The sequence below is a fragment of the Lipotes vexillifer genome, unplaced genomic scaffold, assembly GCF_000442215.2.
Source record: "Lipotes vexillifer unplaced genomic scaffold, Lipotes_vexillifer_v1.1 scaffold988, whole genome shotgun sequence".
NCBI lineage: Eukaryota > Metazoa > Chordata > Mammalia > Artiodactyla > Lipotidae > Lipotes > Lipotes vexillifer.
This window is the reverse complement of record NW_006797916.1, coordinates 407,017-424,060: the sequence shown is the minus strand read 5'-3', so window position 1 is coordinate 424,060 and position 17,044 is coordinate 407,017. Positions and strand designations below refer to the sequence as shown.

The 17,044-nt window shown below is 59.8% G+C and overlaps 1 protein-coding gene across 1 annotated transcript in view; it reads left to right on the top strand.

Moving 5' to 3' along the window:
* The window catches only part of HDAC4 (histone deacetylase 4), a 221,648-nt gene that overhangs the window by 177,679 nt on the left and 26,925 nt on the right, over window positions 1-17,044 (top strand). The window contains 4 exon segments of the mRNA XM_007469941.1: window positions 7,192-7,238; window positions 11,082-11,189; window positions 13,502-13,557; window positions 15,229-15,316. Coding sequence (XP_007470003.1) covers window positions 7,192-7,238; window positions 11,082-11,189; window positions 13,502-13,557; window positions 15,229-15,316 — 299 coding nt within the window.

Genomic DNA, 17,044 nt, shown 5'->3' with positions numbered 1-17,044 from the left:
CATTCACGTGGGCAGTTGGTTTCTTGCTTTGTGTCTGGTGTCTTGGGGAGAAAATGGGCTGAGAACCAGTGTTTTTGCAGAATGTTAAATAGCAGAGCTGGGATGCTGGAGGCCGCCCAGCCACCCCGCACTGGGCCTGGGGTCGGTCTGGGGGACACTCTTCGAGGCTTGGGGGGGGGGGCACCGTGGCAGCCCGAGCCCCCCCGCCCCACACCTGACCCCCTCCTCCCCGGGGGCCAGGGGCTTTGGCTTTGGCAGGCAGCCCCCCAGATGAGGGGGCAGGATCTGGGCCTGACGGAAGGAACCTCCTAACAGGCATCTTCTGCTTTGGGAGGTGGTGAGAGTCTCGCCATAAGGCAGCGGGGTCTAACAGAAGGGCAGGGTCCCCCAGGCTCCCGGGCGCAGGCCCCCGCCCCCCTCCGGGCAGGACCCTTGCTGGGTAATTCCCTCCCCTGCTTCCCAGCCTGGAACCAGGGCAGTCTCCAACCGTGGGTTTCCTTCCCCATCCCTGCCTTTGCCCCCTAGGTCCCAGGACCAGAAGCCCCCTGGGGCTCCTCCCTGAGCAGAGCCAAAGCAGGCAGCAGGGGCCTAGGAATCATAGCCGCTGGGGTCCCAGATGTGGCGGGGGGAAGGGGTGGGCTGTGCGCTGTTTCCTCTGGTTTCCGTGGCAGGTGTTGCGAAGGTCATCTCTGTGCCCGGCCCTGCACTGGACCGGCTTGACCCTCCTGGGGATCCTGCAGCGCGGCCTTGCTCCCTCCCCGGGCGCTCACGCGCCCCATCACTCATTCGTGCGCTCGGGAGCACGTCTTCTTCTCTGCTGTGCGCCCGGTAGGCGCTGAGCCCCCCCTAGAGCGGGGAGCTGGGGTAGCGGAGGCCGCGAGGAGACACTCGGGCTCTGGCCTGGGGCATGGGGGTCGTGTGTAGCAACAGGGCTTTTAAAAGACAGAAACCCTTGCACCTGGGAGGCAGGGAAGGAGCAGGAGGTCGGGGCTGGATGGCCGGTGCCAGGCAATGGGCTGCAGAGCGGCACAGACACCCCCAGCTCCGCCCGCTGACTTGGACAGCCCAGGGACAGTGACCGCAGGGACCCTGGCCCCGGGGTGCAGGACAGGCAGGGCTCAGACAGGGGACCGGGCCACAGGGGCCTGAGAGGCCTCCATCCCGACGCCCTGCCAACCCCACAGCCCTGGACAGAAAGGCACAGGGTCCCTGGGCTGGGACAGACTCAGGCACAGAGCACGGTGAGGCCACCACCCCCCCGCCCCATGCTGGGCTCCCGGCACACTGACCTTTACCCCCGGGCAGAGGTGGGGACCTCCTTCAGGGACTGACTAGCCCAAAGGAAGCTGTCATCAGGGGCCCTGCAGCAGATGGCCCTCTAAGGTCCTTGACATGGTGCTGACAGTTCAGAAGGCCACCGTGTCCCCACCGTATCCCCGCACCTTCCACCGGCTTTACGTCCTCACTCTGGGCCACGAACAGAAGACCAAGGATTATCGGCACCTTGGAAGGTGCTCAGCAGCAGCTCGGAGGCCAGACTCCTGGGTGGGTGCAGGGACCGGAGGGGGGCGCTGCAGAGAGAGCCAAGAACAGCATTAAAATCCTTAAAGAGGGCGATTCCACATCCACAGAACGTGAACAAGGGCCATAGAAAAGGGAAAAAACAGAACAGAGAGTAAAGTGAAACATGGTCACAGAAATCGAGTCCTGGAGCTGGAACAAACGGTGAGTCAAGGCCCCGGAAAGTGGAGCAGGAAGGTGACCAGAGCTGGAAACCAGGAGAAGGGAGAAAAGAAGAAAATCCAAGGAGCGTTCCTGGCACTCAGGGCCCAGGGAGCAGGGGCTTCCAGAGAACACAGAAAGGAAAGGAAAGCAACTGGGGTGATCACGAGAAGGTCCCAGGACCAGAGGACCAGCCGCCGGCCGCGAGAGCCCTGCCAAGGAGCACCACTGGGAAATCTCAGAGCCCAGGGACGAGATGCAAGGGTGCTGCGATGTTCCAGGGAGAGGTCCAGGTCTGCCAGGAGCCAGGACGACATCAGGCCCCTCGGTAGCACTGCAGCGCCTGGCCCGTTCTGGGGGAAGGTTCTTTCCAGCCTGAAGTTTTCACCCAGCCAGACTCGGTCAAGTATGAGGGTGAATCTGGGCACGTCCAGGCTTGCTCCCTGCCCCGAGGCTGGGCGTGCGAGCTCAGGGTGCCAGCCTGGTGGCTGGACATGTGAGCTCAGGGTGCCAGTTCACAGCCGGTGCCTTTTGCTGGGTCCTCATGGTGGGAGGGGTGAGGGAGCTCTCTCGGGTCTCTTTTATAAGGGCACTAACCCCATTCACGAGGGCTCCATCTTTACGGCTTAGTCACCTGCCAAAGGCCCCACCTCCTAATATCACATTGAGGGTTAGGGTTCCAGCATGTGAATCTGGGGGGACAAAAACACTGAAGCCATGTCAGTCACAGAGGCCACCCCCTGAGGATGGTGAAGGCAGGTCAGGAGGCCGCCCGTTCCCCACGTGGAAGCCCCCAGGACAGCCGGGACCAGTGTGGCTGAGAGGCCTCCTGTTGGGCCGTCTCCACCAAAGTGTCCACCGAGCCGGACCGCCGCGGCGGCCAGGCCAGGGCCCACAATAGCCTGCCCAGGGTCTCGTCTTGGCCGTGCAGCCCTGTTCCTCACGGAGGCTCTGCTGCCTGGGTCAGCTGGGGGCTCACTTCGCCCGCCCCCGGGAGTGGGGGTGGTCACAGTGGGCCGAGGGAGACCTCCAGAGCCGCTCCCCCCGCGGCCACGTCCCGGGCCTGGTCCCTGGCTGTCGTGAGCCCTGCTCTGCAGACGCACGTGGACTCCAGGGAAGTAGACGCTCCGGCTCCTGTCCCGGAACTGCTGCCCCCAAGGGCCCTGTGTCCTCACTCAGTGAGGTTCGCCCCTGCTACTCAGTTTGGTTTTCCAAAGCTCGGCCACGTGGTTTAGGATAACACACAGGGAACCAGGAGATGTATGGGGGCGACTGGCCCGAGGAGGGGGTCCCCATTCCCCGTGGAAGGGGGCACGCTGCTCTGTTCTCTCCCTCGGCCGAGGGGCGTCTACGATGCAGACTGGACACAGATACGGAATAGACTCTTCAGAGTGTATGATGTCCTCCACTCGGCGCCGCCAAAACGCATCTGTGTCCTCTGAGCTGGGAGGGCTTGTTGGGGACGCCCAGGCCCCGCACCTAGAGTCATGGACTCGGGAGGGCAGAGAGGTCTAAGCCAGCCGCCCCCAGTAAGGGGCCCAGGGCTCCGGAGGACAGGTGACACCCGGGAGAGCCCAGAGGCCGGGCCCAGGGCACAGGGAGGGGTGCAGATCGGAGCAAGAATGTCCAGAAATGAGACAGAGTGCCGGCTGGGCCCAGAGGAGGGCGTCTGGCCTGGGCCCAGGCAGGGCTTTGTGGAAAGGAGGCTCCAAGGACGAGGACGGTGTGGATGGGAGAGAAGGTCAGCCGGCTGGGGGGAGGGGTGAGTGCGCCAAGTGCAGGGTCTGCAGGCTGGCACGTCCGGCAGGGCCCCGGGATCCCCCAGGAAACGCGGAGCCAGGCTCCTGGAATGTTCTCCCGCACGGGAGGGGCCGCCCACGGGTCCCGGGACCAGTAGCCCCCGCTTCAGCAGTCTCCGAGAACGTCCGGGGGCCTCAGCCTGGAGAGCAGCCGGCCTCCCCCTGAACGCACTGTGAGGCCCAGAGCCCCCGCACGCTCCACATCAGCCCTCTGGTCAGCCCTCCAGGAGTCCTTCTGCAAGCCCATCTCCTGGGCATGCGCTGCTCCACGGGGCAGGGGATCGGGTGACGGGAGGATGGTCTCCCTGCAGGCACAGAGGCTCGAGTCCCCCGCCAGGAGGACGGGTGAGGTTTCCAGTCTGGTTCCAAACTAGGCTTAAGACGGGTGATCGGAAATGAGAGAGACGCCGGGGCCGGGAGTCCTTGGGGAAGAGTAAACGGTGGGTGAGCCGGGAGACGGCGCTTTCCTCCTGCCAAGCCGTGTCCGTCACCTCACAGGGGATCCCCCTCAGTTCATCCAGCGTCTCCGTCCCTGGAAGCCCCTCTGCTGCTCGCGGCTTCTTTGTTGAAGTGTTCGTCCACCATCTCAGACCCCGCTCCGCCCATAGGCAGCCACGGGAGTGTATTTAGTGTTTCTTTTATGAGCCGAGTGTGTTGTCACAAACACACGTATTGTGAGTGTGTGTGTTCCATTTACCGTAATGGTATTATAACCCATTCTGTTTCCTTTTTCTCTCCTACTGAGTTTTGTGTTGTGAAGTCTACTCACGTTGCCGTGAGGATGCCCAAGCAGATACCTTCCCACCACTTGAGACCTATTTACATTCCCAGTGTTTGTTCTAACGTCATTATATCAGTCTGACTATTCCAGACATGGTAAGAGTTGATGATGTTAACAGTACCCTTATTTGGTGTTTAAACACTACTGGGTGATCTCCCTTCCTCTTTTTAATTGAATCCACAAATTTCCAAGCCATGTGCAAAGAGGCCTGTGTAGTGAGCTTGGGGCAGTGACACAGCTTGGCCGGGCTGCAGGGGGCTACCTGTTCACCACCTTAGGTGTTCCTGGAAGTCAGCGTTCATCTTCTGATGGCAGCGACCTGGGGAGGGAGCCTGGCCTGGTGGCTGAGGAGTGCGGAGCCGGGGCTGCGGAGCACCTCGTGAGTGCCTGGCCGTGCTCAGGTCAAGGGTTACTAGGCGACCCTCTGCTCATAGCATAGCAGCAGCAGCTGCAGAAGAAAGCCAGCATCTTCCCCATGCCCGTCGGCATCCCAGCCTGCCTGTCAGCCAACCTGCCAGAACTGGGAAAGCAAGGGTGCCCCTCAAGCGTCAGACCCCTGTCTCTCGGCTTGAACATCTTGTGACCTGGCCTAGGCAGTGGTGGCCCCGCAACACAGGACGCCAGTGGGGGAGGGACTTGCTGACCAACTGGGGCCTCGGCCGAGGCGGCTGGGGCCTGGGGGAGACCAGCTGTGCGGAGAGGCCACCGCTGGGCTGCTCCGGAGCTCTGGGCTAGGACAGCTTCCCTGTTTCCCTGCTGCTCATCCGAGCACGGGCTTGTGTCCGAATGCAGGGTATCGTCTGCCTTTTTTATTATTGTGGTCTTTCCTGGCTGGATAATGAACAAAATCAAAATATTCAGATGATTTATGGTTTTAATGCAGACATCAGTCTGTAATTTCAAACGCAGGAATCCAGTCTCAGCAGAGCCCCTCTCATATTTACACACACACTGATGGATGTACATGGATTCACACACACGGGCGCTTGGATTCTTTGGGAGAAAGCTCTTATGTCCCTAGCATCATGTTCCTGTGTGCTGGAATAGTTAGTGTTACGAGAACCGTCTTGAAGCCATTCCCAGCCTGTGGTCACCTAGAGCCACTGCCGCGTGTCAAGGGCAGGGCCCATGGGGGCACGGGGGGCTGGTGCTGCCCTCCCTGATTCAGGCCATTGGGTGAACCTGTTGCAGGACAGCGTGGTGCCAGCGCCCCTCTCCCCCACCCCCCGTCATGCACTGCAGCCCACCCTCTCCCTCCGGCCCCAGGACTTCCCACGGGGGGCTCAGGGCAGGCCTGGCAAGCCCCTCCCAGGGCTGCTCTCCTTGGACATCACTTCCCTGCCTGCCAGCCCCTCCACCCACCTGCGCCCCCGCTGATTCCTGGCTGTGGGCCTGCAGTCGGGGCACAAGGAGGGGAAGGCAGGGGTGCCCCCAGCCTCGGGGGGGGGGGTCAGAGACTGCGTGGCTCCGCGAGAATCAGTTTAACTGATGTCAGGAGGCGCGGCAGGGGAACCAAGCGGCTGGGGGGGCGTGACCTGGAAGAGAGCCGTGGGCGCAGGCACGGCAGGCCCGGGGCAGGACCCACGGTCCGGGCATCTCGGAGGGGGTGGGGCGTGACGGGGAGGGTCCACAGTGTGTGGTCCAGGCCAGGAGCCGGGATGAGGTGGGCACGGACCTCACCAGGGCCGCTCCCCTGGTGAGCCATCTGGACCCTGTGACCCAAGGCCTGCTTTCTTCCTGGGGCCCTGGGAGCAGCTCATGGCCACCCAAGCAGAGCTGGTGCTTGGGTCGGGGAGAGGGCAATGTTGGGAGTGAGCCCTCCCAGCACCGGGCCCGGCTCTGCCAGGTCCGGAAAGCAGGCTCCCAAGCTGGGCTGTGGAACCTGCCAGGAAAGGCCTGGGGGCCGCAGTGGGAGCGAGGTGGAAGGGGGGCAGGGAGCTCCTGGCTGCACAGAGAGTCTCTCCCGGATGGGGGCAGCTCCTGAAGGGGAGTCGGCCAGCTGGAGCCTGGGCTTCACACTCCGACGACAGCCTGGGGAGGAGGGGCCGGGGAGCTGTGCCGCCCTCTGGCCCTGCATGACAGGCAGGTTTTAGGCTAGTCATCAGCCAGCACCCGGATCACACTCAGGAAGAAGACAGTTCAGCTCCTGTCCTTGCCGCCGAGGCGGGCCTGAGCCTCGTGGGACGGGGGCCTTTTGTCTGCAGCGTGGGCCCCGGGCAGGCCTTCCTAGACGGCCAGCTTCAAGACTGTGTGGTTTCTTAGCTGTGCACCGTCCCAGTGAACTTGGAACACTCGTACATGGGGTGGTGGCTGCTGTTACATCCCAAAAGACCCCTCCGTGTCTAAGGGTCAACCTCAGGCCTCTTTCTCTTGCTTACAGCTGGGGAGGGCGGCCAGAGCTCAGAACTGAGAGCCAGTGTCGGGTGCAGGGAGCTCTGGGTAGTTCCCTGCCAGGTGCACAGCTCGGGCTGGAAGCAGAAGCCTCCGTGGGGTCTCCCCACCCCGTGAGGAGTGGGCTGTTGCCATGGAGAACGCAAGGGCTCTCCGCAGGGGCTGGGCCCGCTCAGCCCAGGACCCACCGCCGCCAGGTGCCGCCCTGGCGGCGCCACACGGTGATACAGTGGTACCTTTGAAGCCCGTTTGCCCCTCCGTACGTGGGACGCGTTGTGCATCTTCCGCACGTGGGACGCGTTGTGCATCTTCCGCACGTGGGACGCGTTGTGCGTCTTCCGCACGTGGGACGCGTTGTGCGTCTTCCGCACGTGGGACGCGTTGTGCGTCTTCCGCACGTGTCAGGGCGCTGTGGCGGCGCCGCCAGCACCGCGCTCCCTGCGGGCTGGGGCGCCGGGCGACCCTCTGCCCGCCTGACCTCGGCTCTCTTCCCTGCAGGCTCGCTAACGTCGGTGTTTGTCAGGCTGCCCTGCGGTGGTGTCGGGGTAAGTATTTCTTTAGTGTGTAAATAATGTCCTGTTTGTCCTCAGGGTCCTGGTGGGCACGGAAATCGCCGCCTTGCTCTCCGCAGAGCAGGTAATTGTTGCCAGGCGTTTTCCATAAACGGGGCCTGCTGGGCGGGGCTGCCCCACCGCTCACACGTGTGGCTTCAAAGGCCCTGTGAGCCTGTGAGCGTTCTGATGGCGGGTCTGGGGCACCTTCCTCCGGGGAAGGTCGTCTGGCACCACGGCTGGCTTTAGGAAACGGGATCTGGTGTGTGGGCCCGTCTCGTCTGACCCGCCGAGCCACAGTCCACTCGTCCCGGCTCAGGTCGTGAATCCCTCACCTCACGGGGTGTGTGTTGATCCCGTATCTGAGCTCCAACCCGAATCCCCAAGTGCAGCTCTGACCATGGGCGTGAGGTTTGTGGGCCACGTCGGGTGGGTAGAGCTGCTCCTCCGGGAGATGGCGCTCTTGGGCAGACCTGGGCAGGTAGACACGCAGGAGAACCAGCATCTTGATTTAACTTGGGCTTTCCCTGCCCGGGATGGGGGCGCAGAACCCATCTGGGCACCCACCCCTACCTCAGCGCAGCGGAGGCCAGGTCTCCGCAGCCAGAGCTGCTCCTTCAGTCAGGAGGGGCTGTCCCCCCTCCCGCCGCTGTCCTCTGGATGAGGGAGGGTGAGGGCAAGGACCAGCCCCCTCCTGGCCAGTCTGCTGGCCGTGGAGCTCCCCAGCCCGGGAAGTGCTGCAGCCGGTCTCGGTCACAGAGAGGCCGGAGGACCTAGTGGACGACAAAGGCGTCTCGGCTGGAAGCGCGCTTCAGCCGAATGTGAGCGTAATGACAGAGCGCAGGGGGAAGCTCGGGGTCTGGATTCCGTTATGGAAATGAAACAAAATTGTTTTCTTCCTGAGTTTTTGCAAAAATCGCTGCTTTGAAAATTATCCCGTCAGAAAGAGCATAAACGGCGTTTGTTCATACCACCACCAGGGCCTCCTAGAGTTATTGTATTTTGTACTGTAAATAGGCTGCAATCTCTTAATGCGGGGCAAATTTTTGGCCAGACTTGAAAAGCCTTGGATTTGCACTGCCCTGCAGCAGGATGCTGTGCGAGGCAGGACTTATAATTTGCAAATGAAAGCGAAATGGGGACTGGGCCTGGGGCCTTGAGCCAGGTGGCCCCTCCCCAGTGTGAAGTCCAGATCCAGCCCCCAGCAGGCTATCAGCGCCCACCTCCACATCCAGGCACAAAAATGCTCTGGAACACGGAGACGTGGAAAATCTCACCAAGTCGAACCCGGTCGAGAGAGGAGCCCATCAGAATAATTAGTGGGAAGTGTGAACCATAGGGTGTCTCAAGGGATTGTTCACTTTCAGTTGTTTTCTATAACTGCCCCAATAGGAGGGCAGAGAATCGCAGTGCCGGCCCTCCCACCCGGCTCAGCGTGGACTCGCCATGTCGCTGGTGCAGCCGCAGCCCTCTTGGGCCTCTGAATCTCCTTCCAGAGCTGGGGGCCAGCCCCCTGGGGTGTTGTCAGGGAAACAGAGGAGACCCCAGGGGCCCAGGTGTGGCTGGGAGGGTGCAGGTCGGCTGCTGAAGCAGGGAAGGAGAGGGTGCATTGCTTCCCCCGAAGCTACTTGAATTAACATCTAGGTTCTGTAATGGAGCTTTTAAATGGTTTTACCTTTTTTTTCCAAGCCAAGTAAGAGAAACTTCTGTTTTGCTCACCTCCTGATGAGTGCATTTCCCTTCCAGCCCTGCCCTGGTAGGCCCTGGGGACCCCGAGTGCCATGGCTTCTAAGGTCCGTGGCCCACCCAGAGTGGCCACCCCGAGTGTGCACTTGAAATCTCTGTAAGGGGTCTCCCCACCCTGTCTTCACCTTTTCTCTGTCTTTGCTGGAGGGATTGTGGAGTGTAGCCCGTTGCTCGTTCCCTTGTTTCCTGCTCCTGTATTTGAGGTTGCCCCAAGCAGGGCCGCCTCGTCCTTCTGGAACTCGGGGCTCCAACCCGACCATCGCACGTTGGTCCCTGGGGAGCTGGTGGCCAGAAGCTGGGGGACTGAGACCCCGACGTCCGGTTCTCTGGAGACACTGCAGTGGGGCTGGGGGGCCTGCCCCTCGCCCTGGACACGGTGTCACGGGACCTCTGGACCCTGGGGTCAGGCGGGAGAGGAGCAGAGCACAGAGACCCTCCAGGGCACGCTGAGGGTCAGTCCCTTCCCCACCCGGCTCCGGTTACTTAGCCTAAAACCCGAATCATTGCATTTGGGGGAGAAAGAATCTGCACGGTTTCGCCCCAGCCCCCTTCCGTGCTCAGGGGTGCGGCCTCTCGCGAGGCCCGGGCAACCGGTCGGACCCTCCTGCCAGCTCTCGCTTTGGTTCTATTGAATTGCTTCTTCGGCTGAAGCAGCTGGTCCAGAATATTCTAGTTGAGTGCCTGCTTCAATGAATAACAGCACAGTATTATTTAGAACAGAAGCCGGTCTTTGAACGTTGGATATTAATGCTGCGCAGAGTGCGCTAAGTGCAGAGCATGCTGCTGACATTTGGAAGCTATTTAAAGAACATAGAGGTTTGGTCATTGAAAAGAAGAGCCTGCACGGAATAACACTCCTCAGGAAATAGCTCGAGCGGCTCGTAAATGTATTTTACATCATCTTGCTTTGAAGATGAAGTCCCAAGACTTCATTGGAAGAAATCCATCCGCACCACGTAGTGATCAGGGCCTTTGTCAGGTGGGCAGGGGCCTGGGCGCTGACTCTGGCCGGGCTGGAGAGGGGGTGCCGGGCCCTCACCTGCGGCTCAGCCTCTGTGTCCGGGGCCCCGAGCGTTCAGCGCTTGGAAGAGGTTGCCATGGGAAGGAGGGTCTCACCCAGGCCCCGGCCGACTCTGCTGCAGGTGGAAGGGCTTATTCCTCACAGCTTCCCAGAACCGTTTCTAGGCTCGGGTACCCACAGGAAGGGCACGCGAGCCCCAGGTGTGTGCGGCCGAGGCACCAGCTGCCCTGCCCTGGGGATGGCAGCGCCCTTGACCTGGAACCAGGGGCTCCTGCTTTATCGTGGTCCCTGCTCCCTGTCCCCCAGGCTCCCGCAGGAGACTCAGCCTCCGCAGAACCGACTCGTCAAGTCTGTCTTCATCCTGCCCACATTAGCTAGAGTTTAAAAACTATATCTAATGTGTAAGTAAATAAACCAATACAGAAACAAGTCACCTGACAGGTCTGTGCCACACACGGGTTTTTCTCTTTGAAGGGGAACAGCTACCTGCACAGGTGCGCCAGGCCCTGGGCCGAGCCCCCGGCGTGCGTCCAAGAGCCTGGATTCCCCTCCCCTCACCGTCCGCGTGCCGCGTCCCTGTTAACGACTCCTGTCGAACACACGGGGCTCCTTCAGTTCAGCATGAAACAAAGTCATAATTTGGAGGGACCTCTAATTCTGACACTTGCCACATTTGCTTTTGCTAATTGTTAGTGTAACTCAGCTGCAGTTGCAGTTAAAAAAAGAAGGGAACTAGGTAACCTTGACATCGTGACTCCTAGCATGGAGTATTTTGGAGCAATGGAGAAAAGAAATGACACCTCAGAAAGGGGTAAAAACGCAGGTGTGCTATTTTTGGTGCATTCACTGTTCTTTTTTCTGTTCAGTATTTTTCGGCGTGTCTTCAAAAAAAAAAAAATGTTAAGCCCGAATGTGAGCTGGCTACGTTCTGTAATTAGTCAAGGAGAGACGGCAGGCTCTGGTTTTAGAGGCAGAGCACAGGGGCCCCTGGCTGCACGGCCACCCGGCCGCGATGTGGGGTGACTGTGACCAAGGACGCCGGCCTTACTGCGGGCCTGATGTCTTCACAGGTAGACAGTGACACCATATGGAACGAGGTCCACTCGTCGGGGGCAGCCCGCCTGGCCGTGGGCTGCGTGGTGGAGCTGGTCTTCAAGGTGGCCACAGGGGAACTGAAGGTCAGTGCGGACCAGCAGGAGGGCTCCTGGGAGGACTCAGCCCGGGGAGGGAGGGAGGGAGGGACAGCCCGCCCGCTTCGCTCCCGCTCTGGACAGGCACCTGGTGGCTGTGATGGGGAGTACGGGCGGACCCAGCTCTGTCATCACCGTTGAACCCAAGGGGACTTTTCCCACGCTTGTGAAAACACGTGTAACGATACAGCATTTCTCAAAGAATTCGATCTCGGGAACACGCTGCATTCTTACAGTGGCTGAAAAATCCCAAAGAGCTTTTGTCTTTATGAGTTGTGTCATCAGCCTTGACCACTCATTAGAGTTTAAAACTGAGGCTTTTAAAATATTTATTAATTTAAATATAATAATAAGAGCTTAGTCGCTCAGCTGGACTCTCACACCTGCTTCTGCTTCCGTATCTAGTGACGTGTTGTTTTAGTTGAAGCACACAGAGAAAATCTGGCCTCGCACAGATGCGGAACTGGGGAAGGGGGAGTATTTTAATAGCGCCTTCAGATAATTGTGGGTATTCTTCTTTGATGCTTTGCCAAAATTCAACAAGTGACAGCTTCTTGAAGATGAGTTGCAGTGTGGACCCTAAAACAGCACCAGCGAGCTTGTCCTCCTGTACAAGAAATTCCATCAGCCTCGCACGTGGAGCCAGTCATTTATCCTGACGTTTGCACAGTGCATAGTTGTTTGGAAATAGGGGCTCACTGGATCACGTAGGTCTTCCAAATCTTGACACATTTTATTATACGGTGTCCAAAGCATCACTAATCTTTGAAACCATGAATGTCACCACCCATCTCATCAGGAAGGTCTTCTCAGTGCTGGGAAGAGCTGGGCCGAATACAAGTTTTCCAGAGTTCTCGGTTTCATGGGAAAGCTCAAATCCCACCCCTGACAACAGCCACTGTCTGTCACTTTCTTTGAGGTGACAGCCCCGCGGGTTATTTACACGCCTCCCCATCTCTTTGCACGGGTGTTAAAAAGATGTCGAGGTTTGGGGCTTCCCTGGTGGCGCAGTGGTTGAGAGTCCGCCTGCCGATGCGGGGGACACGGGTTCGTGCCCCGGTCCGGGAAGATCCCACGTGCCGCGGAGCGGCTGGGCCCTTGAGCCACGGCCGCTGAGCCTGCGCGTCCGGAGCCCGTGCTGCGCAACGGGAGAGGCCACAGCAGTGAGAGGCCCGCGTACCGCAAAAAAAAAAAAAAAAAAAGATGTCGAGGTTTAATGAAATTGATAAGTTTTACTGCTTCTTCGGGGCACTGACACGGAGCTTCCTTTACCCTGCAAACGTGTGTGCCCGGGCCTCCTCCTGCCACCGTACCTGAAGGCCACCCGCTATCGCTGCCCGCCGCTGGTCAGCTCTCAGCTCCGCGGGAAGGGCACAGAGCCTTGGGGTTGCTATGCAAAGGCCCCCGGGGCACGGGACCCCTGGGGCCCGCGTCCCCATGCAGAACCGCAGCGCTGGGTCCTGTGCAGGAGAGGGGAGATAGTTGGGCAGCGCCAAGCGTGCCGAGGCGGGGCTCCCACTAAGTGTGCCCCCCCGTCCTCCCCCTGAGCTGGTCTCTGCAGCAGGCTGGGTACACTTCCCACGCCCGGTCAGCGTGGTCCACGACCCATGGGTCTCTGTTACAGACCTCGATCGCACAGCTTCCTGCGCTGGTGAGACCCGGGGTGCCGGTCTAAACCGTTTTTATTATGGTGGCTGCAGGATGGTTTGCAGATGGTTCTTTTAAAGCATAAGTGACTCAGGGGTCCTAAGCAGGGATGCGGGCTGAAGCTCCTCTCCAGCCTCTGAGATTTTCCTTCTAAGCGTTAGTGATTGTTTTCTGCATCGCTCAGTCCCCTGGGAACTGAGCTGCACTGACAGCAGAGAGATTCACGTTAAGGCCAAACTAGGGCACAGCATCTGTGCAGCAGCCGAGCCTTCTCCGTTTCATCTGCGTCCAGGGTTCCCGTCAAGTTGCTTCCTGGGGATGCTGGTTATGATCAGAGGGGGGCCGGGGTGCCCCTTCCACCCCTACCCTGCTTCCCCAGCTGAGCAGCTCCCAGCCTTGCCAGCAGGCTGTCAAAGATAGAAAATCGGGGATGGACTCACCTTTTATCTTAGTAATTTGTGATAACCAGCAGGGCTTGTTCAGAGAAGGGACCTACATGTCTTTGAAGTGCTCACAGCCAGCCCTGTATCCTGCCCTATGTCTGTGCGCCCAGAAGGCAGCTGGAAGCCGTGTCCTCAAGCACACTCTGCCTTTCCTCACTGACCTGAAACCAATCTTTTGTCCCCATGTCTCCCTCTTGGTGTCGCGCGTAGAATGGCTTTGCCGTGGTCCGCCCCCCGGGACACCACGCAGAGGAGAGCACGCCCATGTAAGTACACACGCGTCACTCTCGGGCAGGGGGCTTGCGGCACTGTCGCGCCTGCCCGTGCACGGTCCCCGAGAGGCCGGTCCAGCGGGGCGTAACCGTACGTGCAGCTCGAGTTGGTTAGGGTTGGTCCCGGTGACGAGATGTAGGGGGCGGCGCGTGGAGGTGTGCAGAATGGGAGGCCGTGTGGGCAGAAGCGAGTCCAGAGGAGTCGTCTCGTTGTCAGGCTTGGGAGAGGGAACTTCAGCTGCCCCAGAAGGAGTTCTCGTGGTGCTTCCTTGTTCTGGAGCTTTCACAGTCAGGCCTCAGGTCTGCTCACGTGTGGCCTTCCAGCTGACCTGCTCACGGCTTGGCACCGCGAGGTTGAAGCCCCAAGGTCATGACCACAGGGGTCAGCTCTGGCCTGTGTTTCGGGTCGTAGACACCCCTGACTGTGCACATGAGAAGCTGGCCGAGGTGGCGGGGTTGACGTGCGGATTCAGGCTCCATCCTGGTCGAGGAGAAGCCGCCTGGGGGCAGTCACAGGACTTGACCCGGGCAGTTGTGCGCAGAGCGGACGCAGAAAACCCTCAGCAAGCGTGATGTCGGGGGCTCGCCCTCGGGCCCTGAGACAGCAGACACCGTGTTGTGGGTCGTCAGGACGAGGGGACGGGCGGTGGCTGGGGGAATGAGCGCTGGTTTGTCGGCTGGTGAAGCACGGATGGTGCAGACGGAGCCGTGGGGAGAGGCAGGAAGCGCGGGGGCTGTGCTGGACCAGGAGCCTGGCTTCCAGTCAACGGGCGGTGGAGCCCTCAGCCGCCTCGAATCCCCAGTGAGGGCGTCGGGGCCGGGCTTCAGGAAGGGACCCTTCACCGTAAAGGGAGCTGTCGTCACCACCGTGCGGTCACTCCCTGGCCCGGAACGGTCCACGTGACCGAGGAGCGGGCGCTGATTGTTTGTGGCATTTCGCTGAGGTCACCTTTCTAATTCGACTCTGAGCTGTCAGATATTCTGACGGGTGGGCGCAGATGGACCGAGATGGAATACGGAGGGACACGTCCATGGAGGCTCTTAGAGACCCCACAGTTCGGTCCTGGGGCCAGCACGGCCAGAGAGGCGGTGGCTGCTGCGACGCAAGGCTTCCCGCCGGGCAGCCTACAGCCCGAAAACAGACCCACCCGGGCTTCTCATTTTCTTTGGTGATTCAGGCAAAGGGAAATTCAGGTTTAGGAGATTTCCATTTTTACTTGACTCACTTTCTCAGCTTGTTTTTCCCATTCTCTCAGAGACTCTCTAGAATCATTGTTATACATCTTAGAATATGGAAAGATGCGCAGTGAGAAAGTCAAATGAGTAACTTCCGTGTTCTGTGGGCCTCGGTGCCTCTTGACAGGTCGGTCAGTGCGTGTTCTGGGAGACGTCCTGGGGGCATAAAGTGAGATGGACTCTCTCGCCCTGGGAGCGCTGGCGGCCTGCACGCAGGGACCGTGTGTGTGTGTGTGTGTGTGTGTGTGTGTGTGGTGTGTGTGTCAATGATCAGCATCAGTTAACGTTTCCAAACCGCTTGATCAGGAGCCATGCGTTCACCCCACCTTCTTAGACCCTCGTGGGATTCTAGAACGTTCTATCGCAAGTTGAATAAAAACTAATCAGAGCCCGGAATTTGACTCTGTTCCTCCTACTCTCACCTGCCAGGGGCTTCTGTTACTTCAATTCCGTGGCTGTCGCAGCCAAGCTTCTCCAGCAGAGGTTGAGTGTGACCAGGACCCTCGTGGTGGACTGGGTGAGTGGCCCGTCCTTGTCTCCCCCGCGGACAGTGGGAGGCGGGGGCGAGCTTTTCCATCTCCACTGGCCGTGGGATTTGGGGGCCTTACCTTTCTGGAAACTACCTCAAAGATGCAGAAAGTAAAAGCCCAAACCTGTTAGGAGTCTGTTTGACAGCTCCAACCAGCCGATCCTGCCAATAACCCGGCTCCTGAAGTGTCTAGAAATAGGCCCGTGGTTGAGGGCAGCAGCCGAAGGGCAATCCTTGCAAAACCTCGCTGGGAGGTAGGGGTGCAGGAGGGGGTCGAGCCTGGACCTCGACAGGGATCAAGGGTGTGGCCCGCTCTCCCCAAGCCAACGCGGCAGCTTTGCATCACTGTCACTCCCGGTGTAAAGGCCCTCCCTGCTTCTGCAGAGGGGAGCCAATTTACACTGGTTTAACCTCCTTCCCATTTTCCCATGGGAGGGGCCACATCTGACAATCCCACTGTCTCAGAGGTAAACTCTATGAAAAACGCTATAGAATAACTGAACTCCAAAAATAGGTATACGGAGTCTTACGCTGGAGATGGGGATTCTAGGTGTTCACTTTTTTCTTCTTTTTTAAGCCGTATATGGTGGGGGCAGGGGGAACATTCTCTTTGGTATTTAAGATTTATTTCATCATTTTTTTTTTAGTTAAAAAGATCAGGTGCATTGGGTGGGATTATCTTTTATGCTGCCAAGTCCTTCTCGTTTGGGAAAAGAAAAACCAAAACACAGCCCAGGACACCCCCAAGCTCCGGGCGGCGGGCACTGGTCAAGGGGCCTTTGGGTGCCACGGCCGCACAGCGTGGACTGCGGCGCCCGGTCTTCACACGGCCGGTGCCTTGGCCCCAGGGGCTTCCCTTAGCGCCCCTTGGGGGGCAGTCAGAGATGCTGGGCACGTATAACAGCCGAGTGCTGGAGAAGGTGGGTGTGCCTGAAGCACCCGCAGAAAGTGGGTGATCCGTCCGGTGCTGTCGCAGAACCACGTGTAAGGGCTCCGCTGTCATGTGGAACAGCGCACAAGTGGCGCGTGAGTGCCAAGGCCATGGTGTGCGCCCCTCGGCGGCGGTGGGCCTCAGTGAGATCCAGCTGGTTCCTCACTTACAGCTGTCCTTCCACTTTTCTATAATGAGCACAGATAGCTCTCATAAATAGGGTACGTATTCTAAGCAGTTCCCTGGGGTTTAAAATCACAGACTCGTGTGCAGCCCTCAAGTGTGCACGCTGTATGCAGCAGGCCGCCCCGCTTGCGTGGTTTCAACACGTGGTCACTGTGATTCGGAGAAGCGGTTTGTCTTTCCTGCTTGGGGCCTGGCACCCCCGTCACTCCTGCCTGGGGATGGTCTCCCGTGTACCCCAGGGTCCGGTGCGGAGCAGGTGAGCGGCCGTGGTCAGCGACCTCCCCGGCCCTCACCCGCCAGGTTGTGACAAGAAATTGATCAAATGACTTTGCCTGGAAAATCGCGGCCTCCGGGGAAGCTGAGACACCCGCCAAAGCTGCCCCATGGGGTGCCACGCGGGCGAGGAGGACGCTGCCTGGGGCCTCTTCCTTCTCTTCCCAGGGCCCCAAGGGCCCCGAGCCACGGGGCTCATCGGCCAGGGCCCGAGGGCACCTGCACTGAGTCGGCCCCGCCCCTCCCCCCCCCCCCCCCCTGCCGATGCAGGGGACACAGGTTCGTGCCCCGGTCTGGGAAGATCCCGCATGCCGCGGAGCGGCTGG